At 43.6% G+C, this 17358-nt stretch overlaps 1 protein-coding gene across 1 annotated transcript in view; it reads right to left on the bottom strand.

The window, feature by feature from the left end:
- xylt1 (xylosyltransferase I) overlaps window positions 1–17358 on the bottom strand; it is a gene marked incomplete at both ends in the record, with an annotated part of 120375 nt that overhangs the window by 7217 nt on the left and 95800 nt on the right. The window contains one exon of the mRNA XM_080721676.1: window positions 16371–16569. Within this exon, the coding sequence (XP_080577802.1) occupies window positions 16371–16569 (199 nt within the window). The remainder of the gene's footprint in view (window positions 1–16370; window positions 16570–17358) is intronic.

The raw sequence follows: 17358 nt of genomic DNA, 5'->3' as shown, positions 1-17358 counted from the left end.
GGGTCAGAGCAGTGTTGATTTCGTCGACTAAAACTATGACGAAAAATGTTTGTCGACTGCGTTTTTTTCACTGGCGAAAACGGAATAAAAACGAAATAAAAACTAAGCTGTGATGACTAAAACTAAGACTAAATATATTGACAATTTCGTCAACAAAATGAAAACTAGACTAAAACGTTAGGGAGGGACTAATGCTGAAGAGTCATTTTATGTTTGGTTGCTCTCAGGTGTTGCGTGCTGAAAATAGCAGATCTACAAGCTCACAGCGCGCCGTAGATCGGCTATTTTCAGCACCCAATCAAGTGTAAAATCAGTCATTACCATGCCATCATGGCCTGCCAAAATACATTTTAGTTGACTAAATCAACTGTAGATTTAGTCGCCATAAAATCTTATGATATTTAGTCGACTAAAATTAGACAAAAACTAAAACTTTTCAGGTGACTAAATTATGACTAAAACTAAAAGACATTTTATTCAAAAGACTATGACTAAAACTAAATCAAAATTCGCTGTCAAAAACAACATTGGGTTAGAGAAATTGAATTGAAAGAAAAGAGAGGCAGGACAGTGACAGATTGAGGGAGAGAGAGACGGGTAGATAGAATGACGACAGGGTAAGCAGAGTACAACCTTAGGGAAATACAGTAAGCTGCATGAAGGCACTACTACCCTGTAAAATAATCTGTTATTTAAATTTTGAGCATGTACAAATGGACGTCTCTCAGATTCTCAACTGGATAAATTAACACTGAGGATTTTTACTCTGTATATTGTCGTTGTCGGGTGGAAACCTTGTATATCCAAAACCGTTCGTTTTTATCATACCCATTTAGACCTGCTGCTACCTATACGTTGTATTACCCTTAAGGCCGGCTGCTACGTCTGTGTCACATCAGTATTTGCTATACATATAGCAACATAATTTATTTTACATTTTTGGAATAAGAAATTGAAGGTTTTCAGAAACCTTAGGTTAGGTTTTAGAAGGCGATTTCAGAATCGGCCTCAGGTCTAAATGGGTTAAAAAATGAACTAAACTAGTGAAAACAGCCGATCTGCAGTAGATCTGCTGTTTTCACTACTTTTGTGCGACAGCCTTGTATGATGAAGCAGGGCTTTATTTCGAAAAAAAAGAAAACTACAAATTTGAAACTTGGAGACACGAGGTTTCTGCCCCCGACAGTGACGATATGTTACATACATCAACACAACCAATTCACGAGGAGAATTCCTCGTCAAACGGATCAACTCAATTCATATCATGCACCGTATTAACCAAATTGCATTTGGTTACATTATTTTGTACAGGGGTTAAACCAACACTTAGGGTTTGACAGTGTGTGCACAGTGGTCTGTTTACGGCTCTTGACGTGACATCACATGGCTGAGTGCATGTGTAATGTGTCATGTGAGAATGTGGGCAGGGAGGCAAACTGAGGGAAGGGCACGGTATGGACTGAAAGTAGACCTCATCTGTATCCCCTGGGGACATGCTTCAATCAATCTGCCCAGCTGCACCGAACACACAACAGAGGACAGATAAAATAAGATGGAGGGAGAGGTCGGGCAGTGTGAGAGAGGGACAGAAAGAGCAGGCCTATGTCTTTATATCTTTGTACATACATTTCTTTATTTCGCGCTTGCTTTGGCAATGAAAGCCTAAACCCATGTCAACGATGACATGGGTGAGATTTCTACACAGTGGCATGGATTTCTACACAGTGCAGGGCATTTTTGTCAACATAAGATGCTGCATTCAAGTTCAGGAGAGTTTGGACAAGGCAATTGTTTTGAATGCTGCCTTCAGGTATGGCATGGAAAGAGGGGATCTGCATTTCTTTCACCATAGTGAAAAAAAATCACACTCGTGTGAACTGAGCGGTGGTGTGTGTGTGTGTGTGTGTGTGTGTGTGTGTGTGTGTGTGTGTGTGTGTGTGTGTGCAACAGCGCCCCTCCCTTAACATGTGTGGTCAGAAAAGGTTACTGCAGGAGTGCAGGCTACGGACACGGAGACAAACAGACAAACAGACAGACAAACAGACAGACAAACAGACAGACAGACAGACCCACACACACGGCCACGTATAGGAGCGTTGTCACCACCGCTCAAAAACTGCATTCATGGTCTGGAGAGGGCACTTTTTAGTACAGACGGGTAAAAGGGCAGGGGCTCAAGCCCCCGTTGTTTATGTGTGCACGTAGAGAGAGAGAGAGAGAGAGAGAGAGAGAGAGAGAGAGAGAGAGAGAGAGAGAGAGAGAGAGAGAGAGAGGAAGGAAGGAAGGAAGGAGGCAGGGAGGGAGGGCGTAGGGACAATAGATAGGGAGTGGGAATTGTATACAAGTCCAGCTAATTGCCTTTAATGCCTTTGTTGTGGTTAAGACTGTAACCGTAGAGGTTCAGTGTGCCAGTTAGTATTGTTGTTGGTGGGCAGACGGTGGGATATTGTGTGGAATGCAAAGCAAGGAAGAGGAAGACTGATGGACAGTAGGAAGACAAAGAGAGACACCGATACACAAACAACACAGAGGATATCGTCAGGCTGGGGTGTTGTCGGCAGAAACCCGAGAAGGACGTCTGCTTTAGGAAGCGCTCATCCTTACACCAGCTCATTAACACAGCCTTGCACTGCCGGGCCAATCAATGGCTGACTGGAAAATGACTACATTATACCCTGAGAAGTGAGTTTAACGTATAAATAGACGCCAATTGCTCAAGTAAGAGTGAGAAAGAAGGTGGGAGGGAAAAGGAGCGAAATAGAGATTGCGTGACTTGGACAATTTTGGTGATTTGTAAAGAGACACCACGCTTTCATCTCGATCACTTGAATGACCTTCTGCCAGCTCTGTCCAATGGACCTTGGTTCTTTTACTTTCCATCGCCAAGAGCCACACTAATCAGCTCCATTGTCTGCCACCTAGTTCATTACCTTATTCAAGGCTGACTCCCTGGCACACAGTACATTCCCCATTGATTGGCAGTAGGCTCATTCTAAGTCCCAGACTGAAATGAAAGGCGTATTGACAAAAAAAAAAAATCTCAACGTAATCCACATGGACAGAGTCTGCAGACAGCGGCTTTAGAGGAGGAAGATGTACCGTGGAACAAGGCAATCCCTGCCTGAGACACGGTGAGGACAGGGAATAGAGCACAACGTTCCATATTTGGGTTATGAGATGTGGATGCTGCTGTTCATATGCGGACTGTGCGCATTACACAGCAATTTAGACGTTAGCCAATCAGGTTCAGTCCCTGTCGAAATAGAAGATGACCTGAAGTAGGGTCAGTATCAATACACTACTCAGGAAGTGCGATTTGAAATGCTACAATTAAAAGAGCAGAACAATCACACACCTACTGTTCGACATGTGTTGACTAATGCAGAAAAAGGTACTCCTGCACGTTTTCTTCTGCACTTGCAAATAGAAATATTCATTGGGGACTAGGGATGGAACGATAAGCAATATTATCGTTTATCGTGATAAAAAACACTCACGATAATCGTATAGTGGAGATTTAATTTATCGTGAAATCGTCATGCACTGGGATCAATTTTCCGAGCTGCATGTACCACGAAAACCCTCTATGATTGGCAAAACGTACTTATAATATACGTACTTGATATGCAGTCTTTTTTTCACTCTCTACCAAATATCTTTGCCAAAAAAATAGCCGATCTACAAGCTCACAAGAGCTCACAACGCGGCGCGTTGTGAGCATTAGTAGGCAGTCTTTCATCAGGTTATCTTTACGAATGTATGCATGTGATGTATACATCGGATTGGAAAATGCAGATTTCCTACCTGTGTGTGAGGTTTTGGTTCATAGTTGTACATCACTAACATACAATACATTAACTGCAGGTGATGGAAGATGACAACACAAAATAGAAGTGCTTGCTGGTGATGAGTCTGAAGTGGGTCAAAGGAGGATTAACTTCTGGCCCATTTCAGCTCCAGCACACGGCTTATACAGTATGACCACCTCTCCTCACTCTGGCTGCCCCTTCACAGCGTCTCTCCATCTGACTGTGTTGTGCCCACTAACTCAATCAGCCCTGTGGGCTTATCACCAACAATCAGAGATTATGACCTTCTATCACTTATATAATCTTACGTAATCTTAGTCACGATTAGACCGATGATCAGAGATCTCTGCCTGCCGTCTGGTGACATTTAAATCCAATAAACGGGCTAAAACCGGGTGTAAACAATTCAGGTAAAAAACTAAACAACTATAGGGTGGTCCTTCACATTGGGACGTAGGTATGGTTTGTGTTCCAAAGCAGTGGGCATAGGTTTATCAGCCGCTGCTCTAGCCCAGGGGCGTCACAAGGGGTAGGAAAGTGGGACTGAATTACCAGGGCCCAAGATGGAGGGGCCCTAGTAACTTTAGCTATTGAAAAATAGCAGATATACAAGCTCACAGCGCGGCACCGAGTGCCGCGCTGCGAGCTTGTAGATCTGCTATTTTTGAAAAGTCGTGAAAATGTGCGCAAATCTTTGAATATATGTATTTTTTAAGTGAACATTTGTAACTCAAATTTTGCTTCTGGGGGGTCCCTGGAACTAAATATTTTGAGATGGGGGGTCCTTCACAAATAGCAGATCTACAAGCTCGGTGCCGCGCTGTGAGCTTGTATATCTGCTATTTTTCAATAGTTAACATTCATGGGGGGCCCGCAGTGAATCCTTGTACCCAGGGCCCAGAATTTGGTGTGACGCCCCTGCTCTAGCCCATTGGTTCCCAAACCTTTTAGCTCATGAACCAAAAGAGAAATTACAGAAGATGTTTCCCCGGGACCCAAACTAGTGAAAACAGCAGATCTACAAGCTCACAACACGTCGCTTTGCGCCGCGTTGTGGGCTTTTCAGTACTTCTAATGTATGGAGGTTTTTTAAAAATTATTTTATTTATTTTTTGTATTCAGAAAATCTTCATGAGAATGTCCTTTGAAAATGTTTTGAAATTATAATAATTTAAAACAAAAAATTAAGGGACCCATGAAAATGTGTCCGCGACCCACAAATGGGTCCCGACCCACTGTTTGGGAACAGAAACAGTGTTTTAGCCCATATCTTGAATTTAGATTTCCACAGACTTATCAGCATTTTCATGCTACTCCTCTGGAACCTGCACGTTCATGCATCTCACTCACTCTCAATTGTTGCTGTGGGTCGCGTATACGACTCACGCACACGCCTCACTACCATGTGGCCCTTGTACACACCGGCCACAGGCGCTTATCGATGGCCCAACATCTGCCCTGGTGTGTCACAGCCTTTACTCACACTTTTCTTGATCGTGAAAATTCCTGTTTTATACTTGTGACTCAACCCATGACTAAGAACCGCAGTTTCCTGCAGTTAAAGACTTAACTCAAGATGTTCTTACTATGCTGATGACTAAGAAGTTACTTAGAACTGCTGTCTCACCAGCAGAAAAACTTCTGAAAATCACATCAGAATGTTCACCCACTTTACGTTCCACATATGCCAGTTAGGGCCATTCCCGTAACTGCCATATAGAGCTATACTGTATAACAGGGGTCTTCAAAAAGGGGGTCCGGGACCCCTAGGGGGTCCTCAGAGTTACTACAGGGCGTCCTCCAAATCTTCCAATCCTTTTTATATTAACAACTTGAACCCTAGTGTCCATATTCTGAGAACTGTAGCCAAAAATAGCAGATCTACAAGCTCACAACGCCTCGCAGCGGCTATTTTCGGCAAAGAGGTTTGGTGTAGGGGGGAAAAAGAGCAGAGTAAGTACAGAGTAAAAGGTCAAGTTTATTAGGTAATGACGGCTTAAGTGGTTAAATATCTGAAAACACAAATTGACATGAATCCAAAATACACTGATGATTGTGCTGTCAAACAATTAAACTATATGGAATCTGAAAAGGTTGTGGTGGTCCCTGCTTCATCTCTCTCTCAACTAAGGGGTCCTTGGCCTGAAAACGTTGAAGACCCCTGCTGCTATAATATCTGGAGAGGGCACAAAATCCCCACCCACTCCTTCAAGGAAAGTTTCTCACCCAGTGCGTGCGACCCTCCTTTTGGGTATTCGTCATGAGTGGTGGAAAAATAACTCAAATGTTTTTAAATAGCCTATAGGTATAAAATAGGCTAAAGTGGTTTATGTATGTTTTATAATATTATAATTTATGTCTGCAAAGTAACAAATAACTAAAGTTTTCAAGTAAATGTAGTGGAGTAAAAGTACAATATTTGGATCCGAGATGTAGTGGAGCAGAAGTAAAAGTATTGGAAATTGGAAATACTCAAGTAAAGTACAAATACCTCAAAACTGTACTTAAGTACAGTACTTAAGTAAATGTACTTAGTTACTTTACACCACTGTTCATCACGTCATTGAAGTGTGTCCATCATGTGTTCCACAACACAGACTATGGGGAGACGTTTGTCTCAATATTAATCGTGTGTCCAATAAGCCCTATTCACGGCCCGCCCACTCAGCATCCCCCCGGTGCTGAAGTCACGTTTTGAAGGGGTAAAACCCTGCTAAGCCCATAGAGTTAACACAGAAATCGCTAATTTAATGCAATTTCCGAATAGTACAGAATAAAATACGGCTAGCATGATCAAGAACACAAGATAGTAAAAGGCACAAAGCGTTATAATTTACTTTACCGTTCGAAATAATGATTTGTTGGCTTTAAGTCCAGCAATTTCTGTTATAGTTTCCCCTTCTAAACTGAGGTCAGCACCAGGAAGTTGCTGAGAAATTTGCTGAGTGGGCGGGCCGTGAATAGGGCTTATACCATACTGCACAAATATTTCCAGGATTTGCAAATGTTTGTACCTTCACGAGCGAGCCCGTGAGTCCAGGCCATTGGTCCTCAACTGCTGAGGGCAAACTTGCTAGTTTTCAGAGTTGGCCACGTGTCAACTTTTGGTCACTGCCCACTTTATCCTAGCATCATCCCACGTTCTGTTCATTTCTCCCTCTGAAAGCTGGCACAATAAAAACCCTCCTCACATCATTACAAACTATACTTATTTCCCCCCTAATGCTGACCTAGCAGCGCAAACCCTCTCTCTCTCTCCCCACGTCACCATCTCGCTGGCGCCCAGAGTCTGACACCTCCATAAAACAAGACAGGTCAATTTGACCAGGCAGCGAAGCGGCCAGCCCCAGCCTACATCTGGCCCTGATTAAAGCCGCAGGGTTTGAAGGCCCCCAGGGCTCTGTTCAGAGGCTTATTAGTGGCACTTTCTTTTGCCCGGATAATCAAACGCAGGTGTTCACTGCGGCACCGGAGGACTCCCTCGGGGCGAGATTTAAAACTACCCGGTGACTACGGGCAAGATGGATGGATGCGTGTTAAATAAAGATACAAAGACGAACAGAGGAAGGAAGGTGGTAACCCTGTCTGTCGACAGCCTGCCACTCTGCGCGGCACACTGACGCTGAATCCTGCAGCACTTCAAGATTAAACAGCCTTGAATCCTGAGCTCCTGTAAAAAAAATCCTATTTCTAAAGAACCTCAAGGCTGAATGAGTCACAAAAGAGGGAGAAAAAGAGGCACATCCATTGAAATAAAGATAATAGTGTGTGTGTGTGTGTGTGTGTGTGTGTGTGTGTGTGTGTGTGTGTGTGTGTGTGTGTGTGTGTGTGTGTGTGTGTGTGTGTGTGTGTGTGTGCATGTGTGCGCGTCTCAAACATCCCCCAAGACTTATCTAACTTATTTGAATAAACCTCAATGTCAAATCTGCTCATCAAAATACGTATTGATCCTGTACTATCCCAGTGAGCAATAGTCGTCTATTAGATGTCTGTCTAAAATCAGTCTAGAAATGAAAGTGTTTTAGACGTCTAAGCTTAGACTAGACGTTGATTAGACATTATTTCAACGGCTATACAGTATATATACTGTATAGACGGGTTATAAATAGACGTCTAAAATATAGACAGTCTATCCACGAGTTTCCAACGCCCCATAGTGCATTGCGCAGACGCTGTACCGAGCTTCCGGCGGCGCAGCCGAGTGTGATTTACAAGCTCACAACAGGCTGCATCTGCGACGCGACGCGAGCTTGTATGTCTGCTGTTAAACCGTAAGTGTGGTCCAAACAGGTCCAAATAATCTCCAGTAAACCCCGCGGAAACAGGTGGATAGACTTTCATTTCTAGTCGTTGATTAGACCGATTTTAGACTAGCCTTTAGACGCATATTAGACGTCTAATAGACCGATAAATGCTCGGGGGGATGTACCGTTGTTCCCTATTGAGCTCGGCACATTTCCTTGGGCAAGCTGCCGAGATCACACATGTCACACAGGTCTTCTTATTTTTTCACTCTCAAAAAGCGCCTGCAATGTAGTGCATTTGAAACTACATTGCAGTGCACAAACTGCACATCATGGGGTGATCACTGCTTGCCTCCTATGAATTGTTTTATTTTAATTTTTGTTTTATTTTCTTTTTATTTCGTTGCTGAGTGAGGTCAGCAGACAAAGTGGCGTGAGTGAGGTGAAAAAACCTGGGTGAAATGTGCCAATCTCAACAGGAAACAATGGTAAATATGAATGCAGTAGTATGTACAGTAATTTGGACTTTGAATCATGTTCTTCTGTCTTCCTGTAAGACAGCATACACAGTGAACTCATCATGGAAAACAGGCACACCGGTGGGAATCACAGTCAGTGGCGTGGGGGGGGGGGGGGGGGGGGGGGATGTGTTTGGTATTTTCCAGACTGGAGAAGGTGCAGACTATGTGTTGAGCAAATCATCGCCTTTTTATCACCTTTAAGTGCAGAGCACTGTGCTCAGTGCAGTGTTCTGGTAATGTTCACAGTGTCATATGGAAGAAATGCCTCGGAAACGTAATTTCTCCCAATTTGTGCGGGAGGTGGAGAGCCGTCGACAACAAATCTGCAGCACCACAAACAGACCGCTGAGAGATGATGATATCTTGGGAGCAATATGGCAAACGCAGCGTTGTCCAATAAACGTTATTGAGATCGTTTTGGCTCGTTTCATTCACTGCTACGGTCCAATTACATTTTAGGCAGGCTGGTTATGAAGGTCGGCCACAACATCTTAGTTTTGGGGTTCTGAAACCGTGCATTTCAAATAACTTCTAACAAGACTGGGTCTAATAGCAGTGTGGCTCCCATGTGGATCTTGGACTTTAAGTGTCAAGACCTTGCGGGGCGCCCGCTGGCCTAGTGGTCTAGGCCAGTGGTTCTCAACCTGTGGGTCGGGACCCCCAGGGGGGTCCCCAAATTATTTTGGGGGGTCTCCAGATGATCAACTTAATGTGCAACGTTGTTTTCTCTCTCAACAGTTAATAAACCGATATAAGGTTTAAGAGTATAGAGGGCACATGCACCTTTCTGAAGTGACAATTTAAGGACTTTTCAATACCTCTAAAATGTCAAATTAAACATTGGCCAAATTGTCAAATACTAGAGGCAGAAATTGTGAAAATAGCCGATCTACATGCTCACAACGCCTCCCGTTGCGAGGCGTTGTGAGCATGTAGATCTGCTATTTTCACAATAGAACCGTGTTATTCAAAATGTAATGCCTCAACTCTTAGTGCCTGTCAGGGTGGGGGTCCCCAGTAAAAATATGATTATTTTGGGGGTCACAGCCTGAAAAGGTTGAGAACCACTGGTCTAGGCGCATGCCACATACTAGGCTGTGATGCCTGCTGGCGTCGCCGGTTCAATTCCCGATCCGGACGACCTTTGCCACATGTCATTCCCCATCTCTCTCCCCATTTCCTGTCGGTCAACTGTGTCCTATCAAATAAAGGCATAAAAAGGTGTCAAGACCTTTCTACTACTGTATGACTTATCTATGATGAATGACTCAAGGTTTCAGCTCAAACCAATCAACTGTCATTAAGTTAAATATTTCAAAAAATATAAAACGTGGAGGAGGGAAGGACTGATTAGCCCTAGACAACAGACAGACAGATCTCTTCTTGACATCTCACCTCTCACAGAGCCATGCCGTACAATATGAGTGAAAACAATCTGCAAGGGAATATTTACAGCTGATAAGTAAAGGAACATCACATGCTTTAGTTTCCTAAACTCTCCCTGATCAAAAACTAAATTATATCCACTGTGGGAGTCAACAGACTTGCATGTCTTTCGGAAGACATTTGTTCAAGGAACTGGAATTCAGTGGTGTTGTTATTGCAGACTTTCTAAGCTTGAAAAGCAAGAAAGTAGAGCTTCTGAGCAGGTAAGCTACTTTCTAATCAAAGCTCATAGCTGAGCGCTCTGCGTTGACATTCCAGCACTTTCTGCCGAACTTGCCGTGTCAAAAAATATATTCTTTTCAAGTATTTTAAGTTGAGAAGCCATTTCACGTTAGCACCTGTGTGTGTGTGTGTGTGTGTGTGTGTGTGTGTGTGTGTGTGTGTGTGTGTGTGTGTGCGTGCGTGCGTGCGTGCGTGTGTGCTCGCGTCGTGCCTCATTTTTCCTCTAGTCACAAGAGAACGCACGTCTGGCCTACTGCAACAAATGAGCACTGAAACAGTTTGAAATACTTAGAATCAATATGTGGCCTGCTGAAAAATGTTTATTTATGACAACACTCGACCTGATTGATGGGCACATTAGCAGTGAGTATAACGTTGTGCACTGAGCACTGGTTGCAGTCTAGCGTTTATTATCCCGTCATCCTCTTCTCAGAACAACATTCTAGCTGTTTATTCCAAGCTTTATGTTTGCACAGAAGCACACCCTTCATTCTATTATTGCGAATAGTGGACATAAACTTGTGGAAATGTATTTATTTATTTAGGATACTATTATATTGCAATTAATTGAAGATGTGATTGGGTAATCCTCTGGAGACGTTTGATGCCATTGATGTAAAAGGACAGAGAGTCAGGTGGAGAAATCCTGGCCCCAGGATACCGCACAAATCCACTGTACTGTTATATTAGCATTTTATATATTATATTGTCATTTTTTATAGATGAAAAAAAAAATCACACAATACGAATATTGCATATAATGTTGGTGCTTACATTTTGGGGTGGGCTCCTAATTCTTTTTCTTTATTTTTTACCCCTTTTTCTCCACAATTTGGTTGTTATACCAATGAATTCTTCCCCACATACAGTTGTGTGTTGTCACTGCTATTATATCCTACTCATCACTCATCAGTGAGGAGCCCCCACCAGGAGGACATAGAGCCTTTGTTCTACCCCTCCCACCCAACACGCTGTGCTGACAGGTGCCGCCCCAGCCCGTAGGCGTAGGACTATGTGCAGTGATGGCTTCCCTCTGTGTTCGTATAGGGCAGCCGCTCAACAAAGCTGGATGCACCACGGCGGATTCGAGCCCACAACCTCTGAGGTGCCCCCCCCCCCCCCATCTTATGTGGCCGAGTATCCCCCAGGCAGCTTGAGATGGGACGATATGAAAATGTCACATCACAATTATTATGACCAAATAAATCGCGATTTGCGATATTATCGCAATAATCAAAATATCCCCAACATCCATTATCCTGGGGGTGGAACATTTGCCAAAAAATAGAAGATCTACAAGTTCACAACGCGACTTGTTGCGAGCTTGTTGCGAGCTTGTAGATCGGCTATTTTTTTGAGCGGTGGTCACACCGTCTCCATAGCGTGGCCGTGTGTGTATCCGTGTGTGTGTGTATGTATGTATGTGGGTGGGTGCGTCCGTAGCCTACAGTACCTTTTATGACCACACATGTTAAGGGAGGGGCGCTGTTTTCAGGCCAGGCCAGGCCAGGCACACACACACACACGCACACACACAGGGAGGGGGGGGGGGGGGGGGAGGCTTGAGACTAGCCTGGGGGGGGGGGGGGGGGGTGACAGAATTCATAGATCTAGAACACATAGAATTCATAGATATAGAACACAGAATATGTACAGTACAGTACAGTTAGGTACAGTAGAGTACAGTATACATTACAGTTAGGTACAGTATACAGTACAGTAAAGTACAGTAAGGTAATACGCAGTTATTACTGTTGTTTGAGCACGCCCGAGTTTTTTCAAGTTTTTTTTTCCAAATCTTTTTTTTTTCAAAACTTTTTTTTTTCAAAACTTTTTTTTTTTTCAAAAAAACTTTTTTTTTTTCAAAAACTTATTTTTTCAAAAAAAACTGGGTAAACCACCGCTCAGTTCACACGGGTGTGATTTTTTTCTATAATCTTTTATCCCACGATTTTGTAACCCATTTTCACCCAGTGCCAATTGCCTATGTAATCCTGGGCTCTGCTCTCCCTCTGCCGCGATCGGCTATTTTTTGGCAAAGACATTTGATAGAGAGTACGTATAGTAGTGAGTATATTAGTACATAAGTACCTTTTACCAATTATAGAGGGTTTAAGTGGTACCGGATATGCAGCTTGGCAAATAAAAGATGAATTGATCCCAGTGCATGACGGAGGACGATATCACGATAAATTAAATCTCCACGATACGATTATCGTGAGTGTTTTTTATCACGATAAACGATATTATCACTTATCGTCCCATCCCTAGCGCACACTTTACTACTGCCCCACTCCAGCGCACTCCTAAGTGTTTTAGTTGAGCAGCAGTGTTAACAAGAAAAGAATAATTTCTCCAAGGTTGGTAAGTAATTAATTTCGACCTCTGAATCCCTATAGGGAAATTCAGTGGCACAATCCAGTAATAGGCTGTTGGCACTAAGAAAATATGGGTGAAATTATGTGCTTAATGTCAGGAGGTGAGTGGGCAATCTTAAACCTGGTTAAATCGTGTCACCCGCGACTTGTTGTGAGCTTGTATAAAATACTGTTAAAGTGGTTAAAGTAGTCAAACCGATTTTTCATGCTGTATTAACAAATTTAGCTATTGGGACACCCTGGAACCCCCTCAAGGACCCCTGGGGGGTCCCCGGACCCCACTTTGAGAACCTGTTCTATAAAATGGAGCTGGTTCACTCTAAGTATGGTTTCACAATCACAGACTGTAAAAGGCAAAGCTCCCTGTAGTAAACAATAAGAACCTTACGAAATGGTTCAGTGAAACGGTTCAGTGATGAGTCAAGTAATATTCTCTGCATGTCGTGACGCACAACCGTTTTGTAGGATGATGCAAGCATTTGTCCATTGTCATGTGTGGGTTAGAATTTATAAAAAAGTATCCTAAAATATTCTTCCCAGCTTGAGGGATTAATGCCAAAGTGAAACAGACAAGCATAACATTTATACAAAGCGGATTTGTGTGATTTTGGAGACATCTTTCTGGGTGTACCTCAGCTAACACACCAAAGTGTGACAAAAATAGAAATGGACGAGTGAGTGACTCCCTAAGCCAGTAGACCTGGTCCAAGCATGCGGCTGGGCAGACAGTGTACCCCCAAAACGACACACTCTCTACTGAAAGTCTCCTCCCACGAGTCCCCAAAATACCAATCACACAGGTTGGGAAAACCCTGCCACTTCGCCTCTGGAAATTGTTAATTCAGCCATTTACTGCACCTGCCCCAAAATAGGGCCCATAGAGTTAAATTAGTATTGAGGATTTCAATGTGTGCAATCCAGTATAACGTCGTTGTCGGGTGGAAACCTTGTATGTCCAAAAGCGTTAGTTTTGTTATTTATCATTAAAGAAATGAACTAAACTTGTGAAAACACCCGATCTACAAGTACACAACGCCTTGTAGATCTGCTGTTTTCACTAGTTTTGTGCGACGGCCTTGTATGATGAAGCAGGACTTTACTTAGCGAAAAAAAACGTAAAAACGTGAAACTTGGAGATACAAGGTTTCTGCCCGACAGTGACGATTATATATATATATATATATCACATGTGCTAAGCAGCTTCTGTCTCGTTCAGCTTATTTCTAGTCCTGAATGAGCAATTTGACTGGCAGGCGCAGCACATTACCTAGACAGGCTTCTAGGCTGAGCATCATATCACAGTCAGAATTCAGATCACTTCTCTGTTTCCTTGTCTAGCCTGCAAATGTGAGGTGACAGAGTGAGGCTGTCAAGATTTCAAAACACATTACTAAGGTTAAATAGTCATGGCTGAAGACATGTCAACTATTTATGGGAACTATGTTTAACTGAATAAGTAAGTAAGTGGGCCAGGTTGAATTCATACCTGATGATGCACCATGGTCCTACTGTAATATGCAAATGTTACAGTGTGTGTGTGTGTGTGTGTGTGTGTGTGTGTGTGTGTGTGTGTGTGTGTGTGTGTGTGTGTGTGTGTGTGTGTGTGTGTGTGTGTGTGTGTGTGTGTGTGTGTGTGTGTGTGTTTTGGCTGTGTGTGCATGTGCCTTGTTTTGAGTTGACGGAAATGTCCAATGCGTTATCCAGTGCGTTGTGGACGAGGTGTAGGGGTTGGGATGCAAATGAGTGAATCTACAATCTCACATGACTCAACATCAAAGAGAAAAGGCAGAGGGAGTAGTGAAAACAGTAAGGGTAAAGTAAAGGTGTGTTAAAAAAGCACACACACAACACAAATAACCAAATTAACACCATGACACAACACTACACATAACGTCCCATAACATACTGTAATCCCCTAACGCATTCCCATACTCAAACAACTATAAACAGCATTCTGGGAAATGAGCAAATATAGCAAGCCTCAGAGGACACGCCCCCAGCGTCCAAGGCAGAGAGAACAGACACATGCCTATTGTGTCTGTGTGCCTAATGAAAGTTCATTTTCAAAACTTGGCAAGACATATTTTTATCAATAACATTTGGCTGGCTGGTTAATAACACATTATGCTGTGCTGTGACAAACTGAGAATACATAATTATTACATATTATTACTGCTTTACAGTAAGCCTCAGATTTACATGATCCACAGAGGTGAAATGAACAAATTCATTTATGCAGCCTGGACATGTCAATAGCTTTTCGGCTTGATAAGAGCGGACAAGTGATGCGTGAAAAACTGCAGAAAAGAAAATGGTCATTTTGCATTCACACAGTTAATTTTGTCCCCTTCTCAGAAAATAGATGTGCTGGCTGTCACATCTTAAGCCAGGCTATTGTATCCTAAAGAGGGGTTGCGGTAAACAGAAATACAGATTAACATAACAAGACAATCAAGGGAAGCATTCCAGTGTGAAGGTGAGAAGACGTCCCATTAGGATGCAACAAATAAGCGGCACACAAGGCGCTCATCCACATAAGCGCTGATGAATTCAATCAATTTACATTTTACAAGGCCATTGCAGGCCCACCTTTAATTGCCTAAAGTCGAGTCGCAGCGAGTCTCAGCAAGGTTGCCATAGCCATGAATATAAGGTCACCGTGGCAATGAGTTGTATTCCTCACCTCTAATTATGTTCCACAGAGCTGTGTTTTCCCTGTGCGGTGCTTATGATTCTAATGGCGCTCACTCTGCTGCGCTGTGAGTGATTGAGTGATTGACTCATGCCAAATCAGCAGCTTAAATAGCAAACGTAAATGATACACCAGTAAGACTCCCTAATCGGGAGATAAGCCAATATCTCCGCATCAGTATGACATCACACTGCTGACATCAGTATGACATCACACCGTACACAAATGACCCTTATATAAGACCGGCATTATCTACCGACAGATTAGTAACAAGATGTCAAAATCGTTGAAGGTTGAATCTCCAGATATGGAGATAACAACACATCCCTCCATATATGGAGATAACCGACGAATCTCACTAAGTCTGACCTCACAAGCCCCATATTTGGACACGAACAACATATAACTCCATATATAGAGACATAGCTGCTGACATCAGTATGACATCACACTGCTGACATCAGTATGACATCACACCGTACACAAATGACCCTTATATAAGACCGGCATTATCTACCGACAGACTAGATGCAAGCAGGATCTCGACTCTGACACAACTCATCGGCTCATAAGCTCGTTCTCCCTCCATATATGGAGATAACCGACGAATCTCACTAAGTCTGACCTCACAAGCCCCATATTTGGACACGAACAACATATAACTTAAAAACCTCCATCGTGTCCAAATATGGGGCTTGTGAGGTCAGACTTAGTGAGATTCGTCGGTTATCTCCATATATGGAGGGATGTGTAGGTTATCTCCATATCTGGAGATTCAACCTTCAACGATTTTGACATCTTGTTACTAATCTGTCGGTAGATAATGCCGGTCTTATATAAGGGTCATTTGTGTACGGTGTGATGTCATACTGATGTCAGCAGTGTGATGTCATACTGATGCGGAGATATGAGCAGGGCAAAGGTGTGACATGTGACCGACGGACGGACGGACGGACGGACGGCCGGTGGAGGTTTTGATACTAAACTGCGACCTGACGGTCGCAATAAAAGTCAGGCCCCAACAACAACACCACATGGCGATGGATGTGCTGACTCACCTCTGCAAACTGCAGGCGGCTGAACGTGCTGCTGGGAGGGCTCGTGATCCTGAAGTTCTTCCTGGGCGACACCCAGGTCTCCAGGGTTTCCAGCTTGCTCGTTGCCAGGTTGGTGGCATGGTGCTTGACCAGGTAACCCTGGAGCTGGTCGGACTGGAAGTAGAGATGGACTGAGACTGGGTGGCCCATGGGGAAATACCTGGCAACCCACAGAGCATTCAGAGAGAGAGAGAGAGATGGAGAGAAAGAGAGAGAGAGAGAGAGAGAGAGAGACAGAGGAGTCCATTAGCAAACCCGATACGTACCAACCTGCCCGCTGTGCTGTTTTTTAAAGGGCAACCGTGTAAGAGGAGAGGAATATCTAGATCTGGACGGCGACCGGATGGGCCTGGGCTTTGAGAATGCTAATGTGACTTGATGCTAATGGACGCTCACATTGAAGGTTACTTTGTGGTTGATGTGTTCCATGATTGTGCGACAAGGTGGACATTAATTCAATGACCTTATGAAGCATGAGTCGGTTGGTTGGATATGTGTCCTGACTCAATGTGAAGCAACGCGTATTGTTGATGAAACAAAGGTAGAGCTATCAGACCACATTGGTCTGCTAAGTAATGGGGGGCTGACGGGGTGCGTTGGCAGGGGGGGCCGAGTTAAGCCCGATTTGTACGAAAATAGTCAATCTACAGTGAAAGTTTGTAAATGTGTGTGTGGGTTAGGGTTAGGGTTAGGGTTAGGGTTAGGGTTAGGGTTAGGGTAACCCTAACCCTAACACGCACACGCACACGCACGCACGCACACACACACACACACACACACACACACACACACACACACACACACACACACACACACACACACACACACACACACACACACGCACACGCGTTATAACAAACATCATGAACAAAGTTGAACTGGGTCATGCAGTTAGCGAGAGGCAAGTGTGCAGGGTCTCACTTTTGAATAAGTCTGCTATGTAGAAGTC

This window comes from Nannobrachium achirus (genome assembly GCF_963921795.1).
Source record: "Nannobrachium achirus genome assembly, chromosome: 3".
NCBI classification, from domain to species: domain Eukaryota; kingdom Metazoa; phylum Chordata; class Actinopteri; order Myctophiformes; family Myctophidae; genus Nannobrachium; species Nannobrachium achirus.
This window is presented reverse-complemented; position numbering and strand designations above follow the sequence as displayed.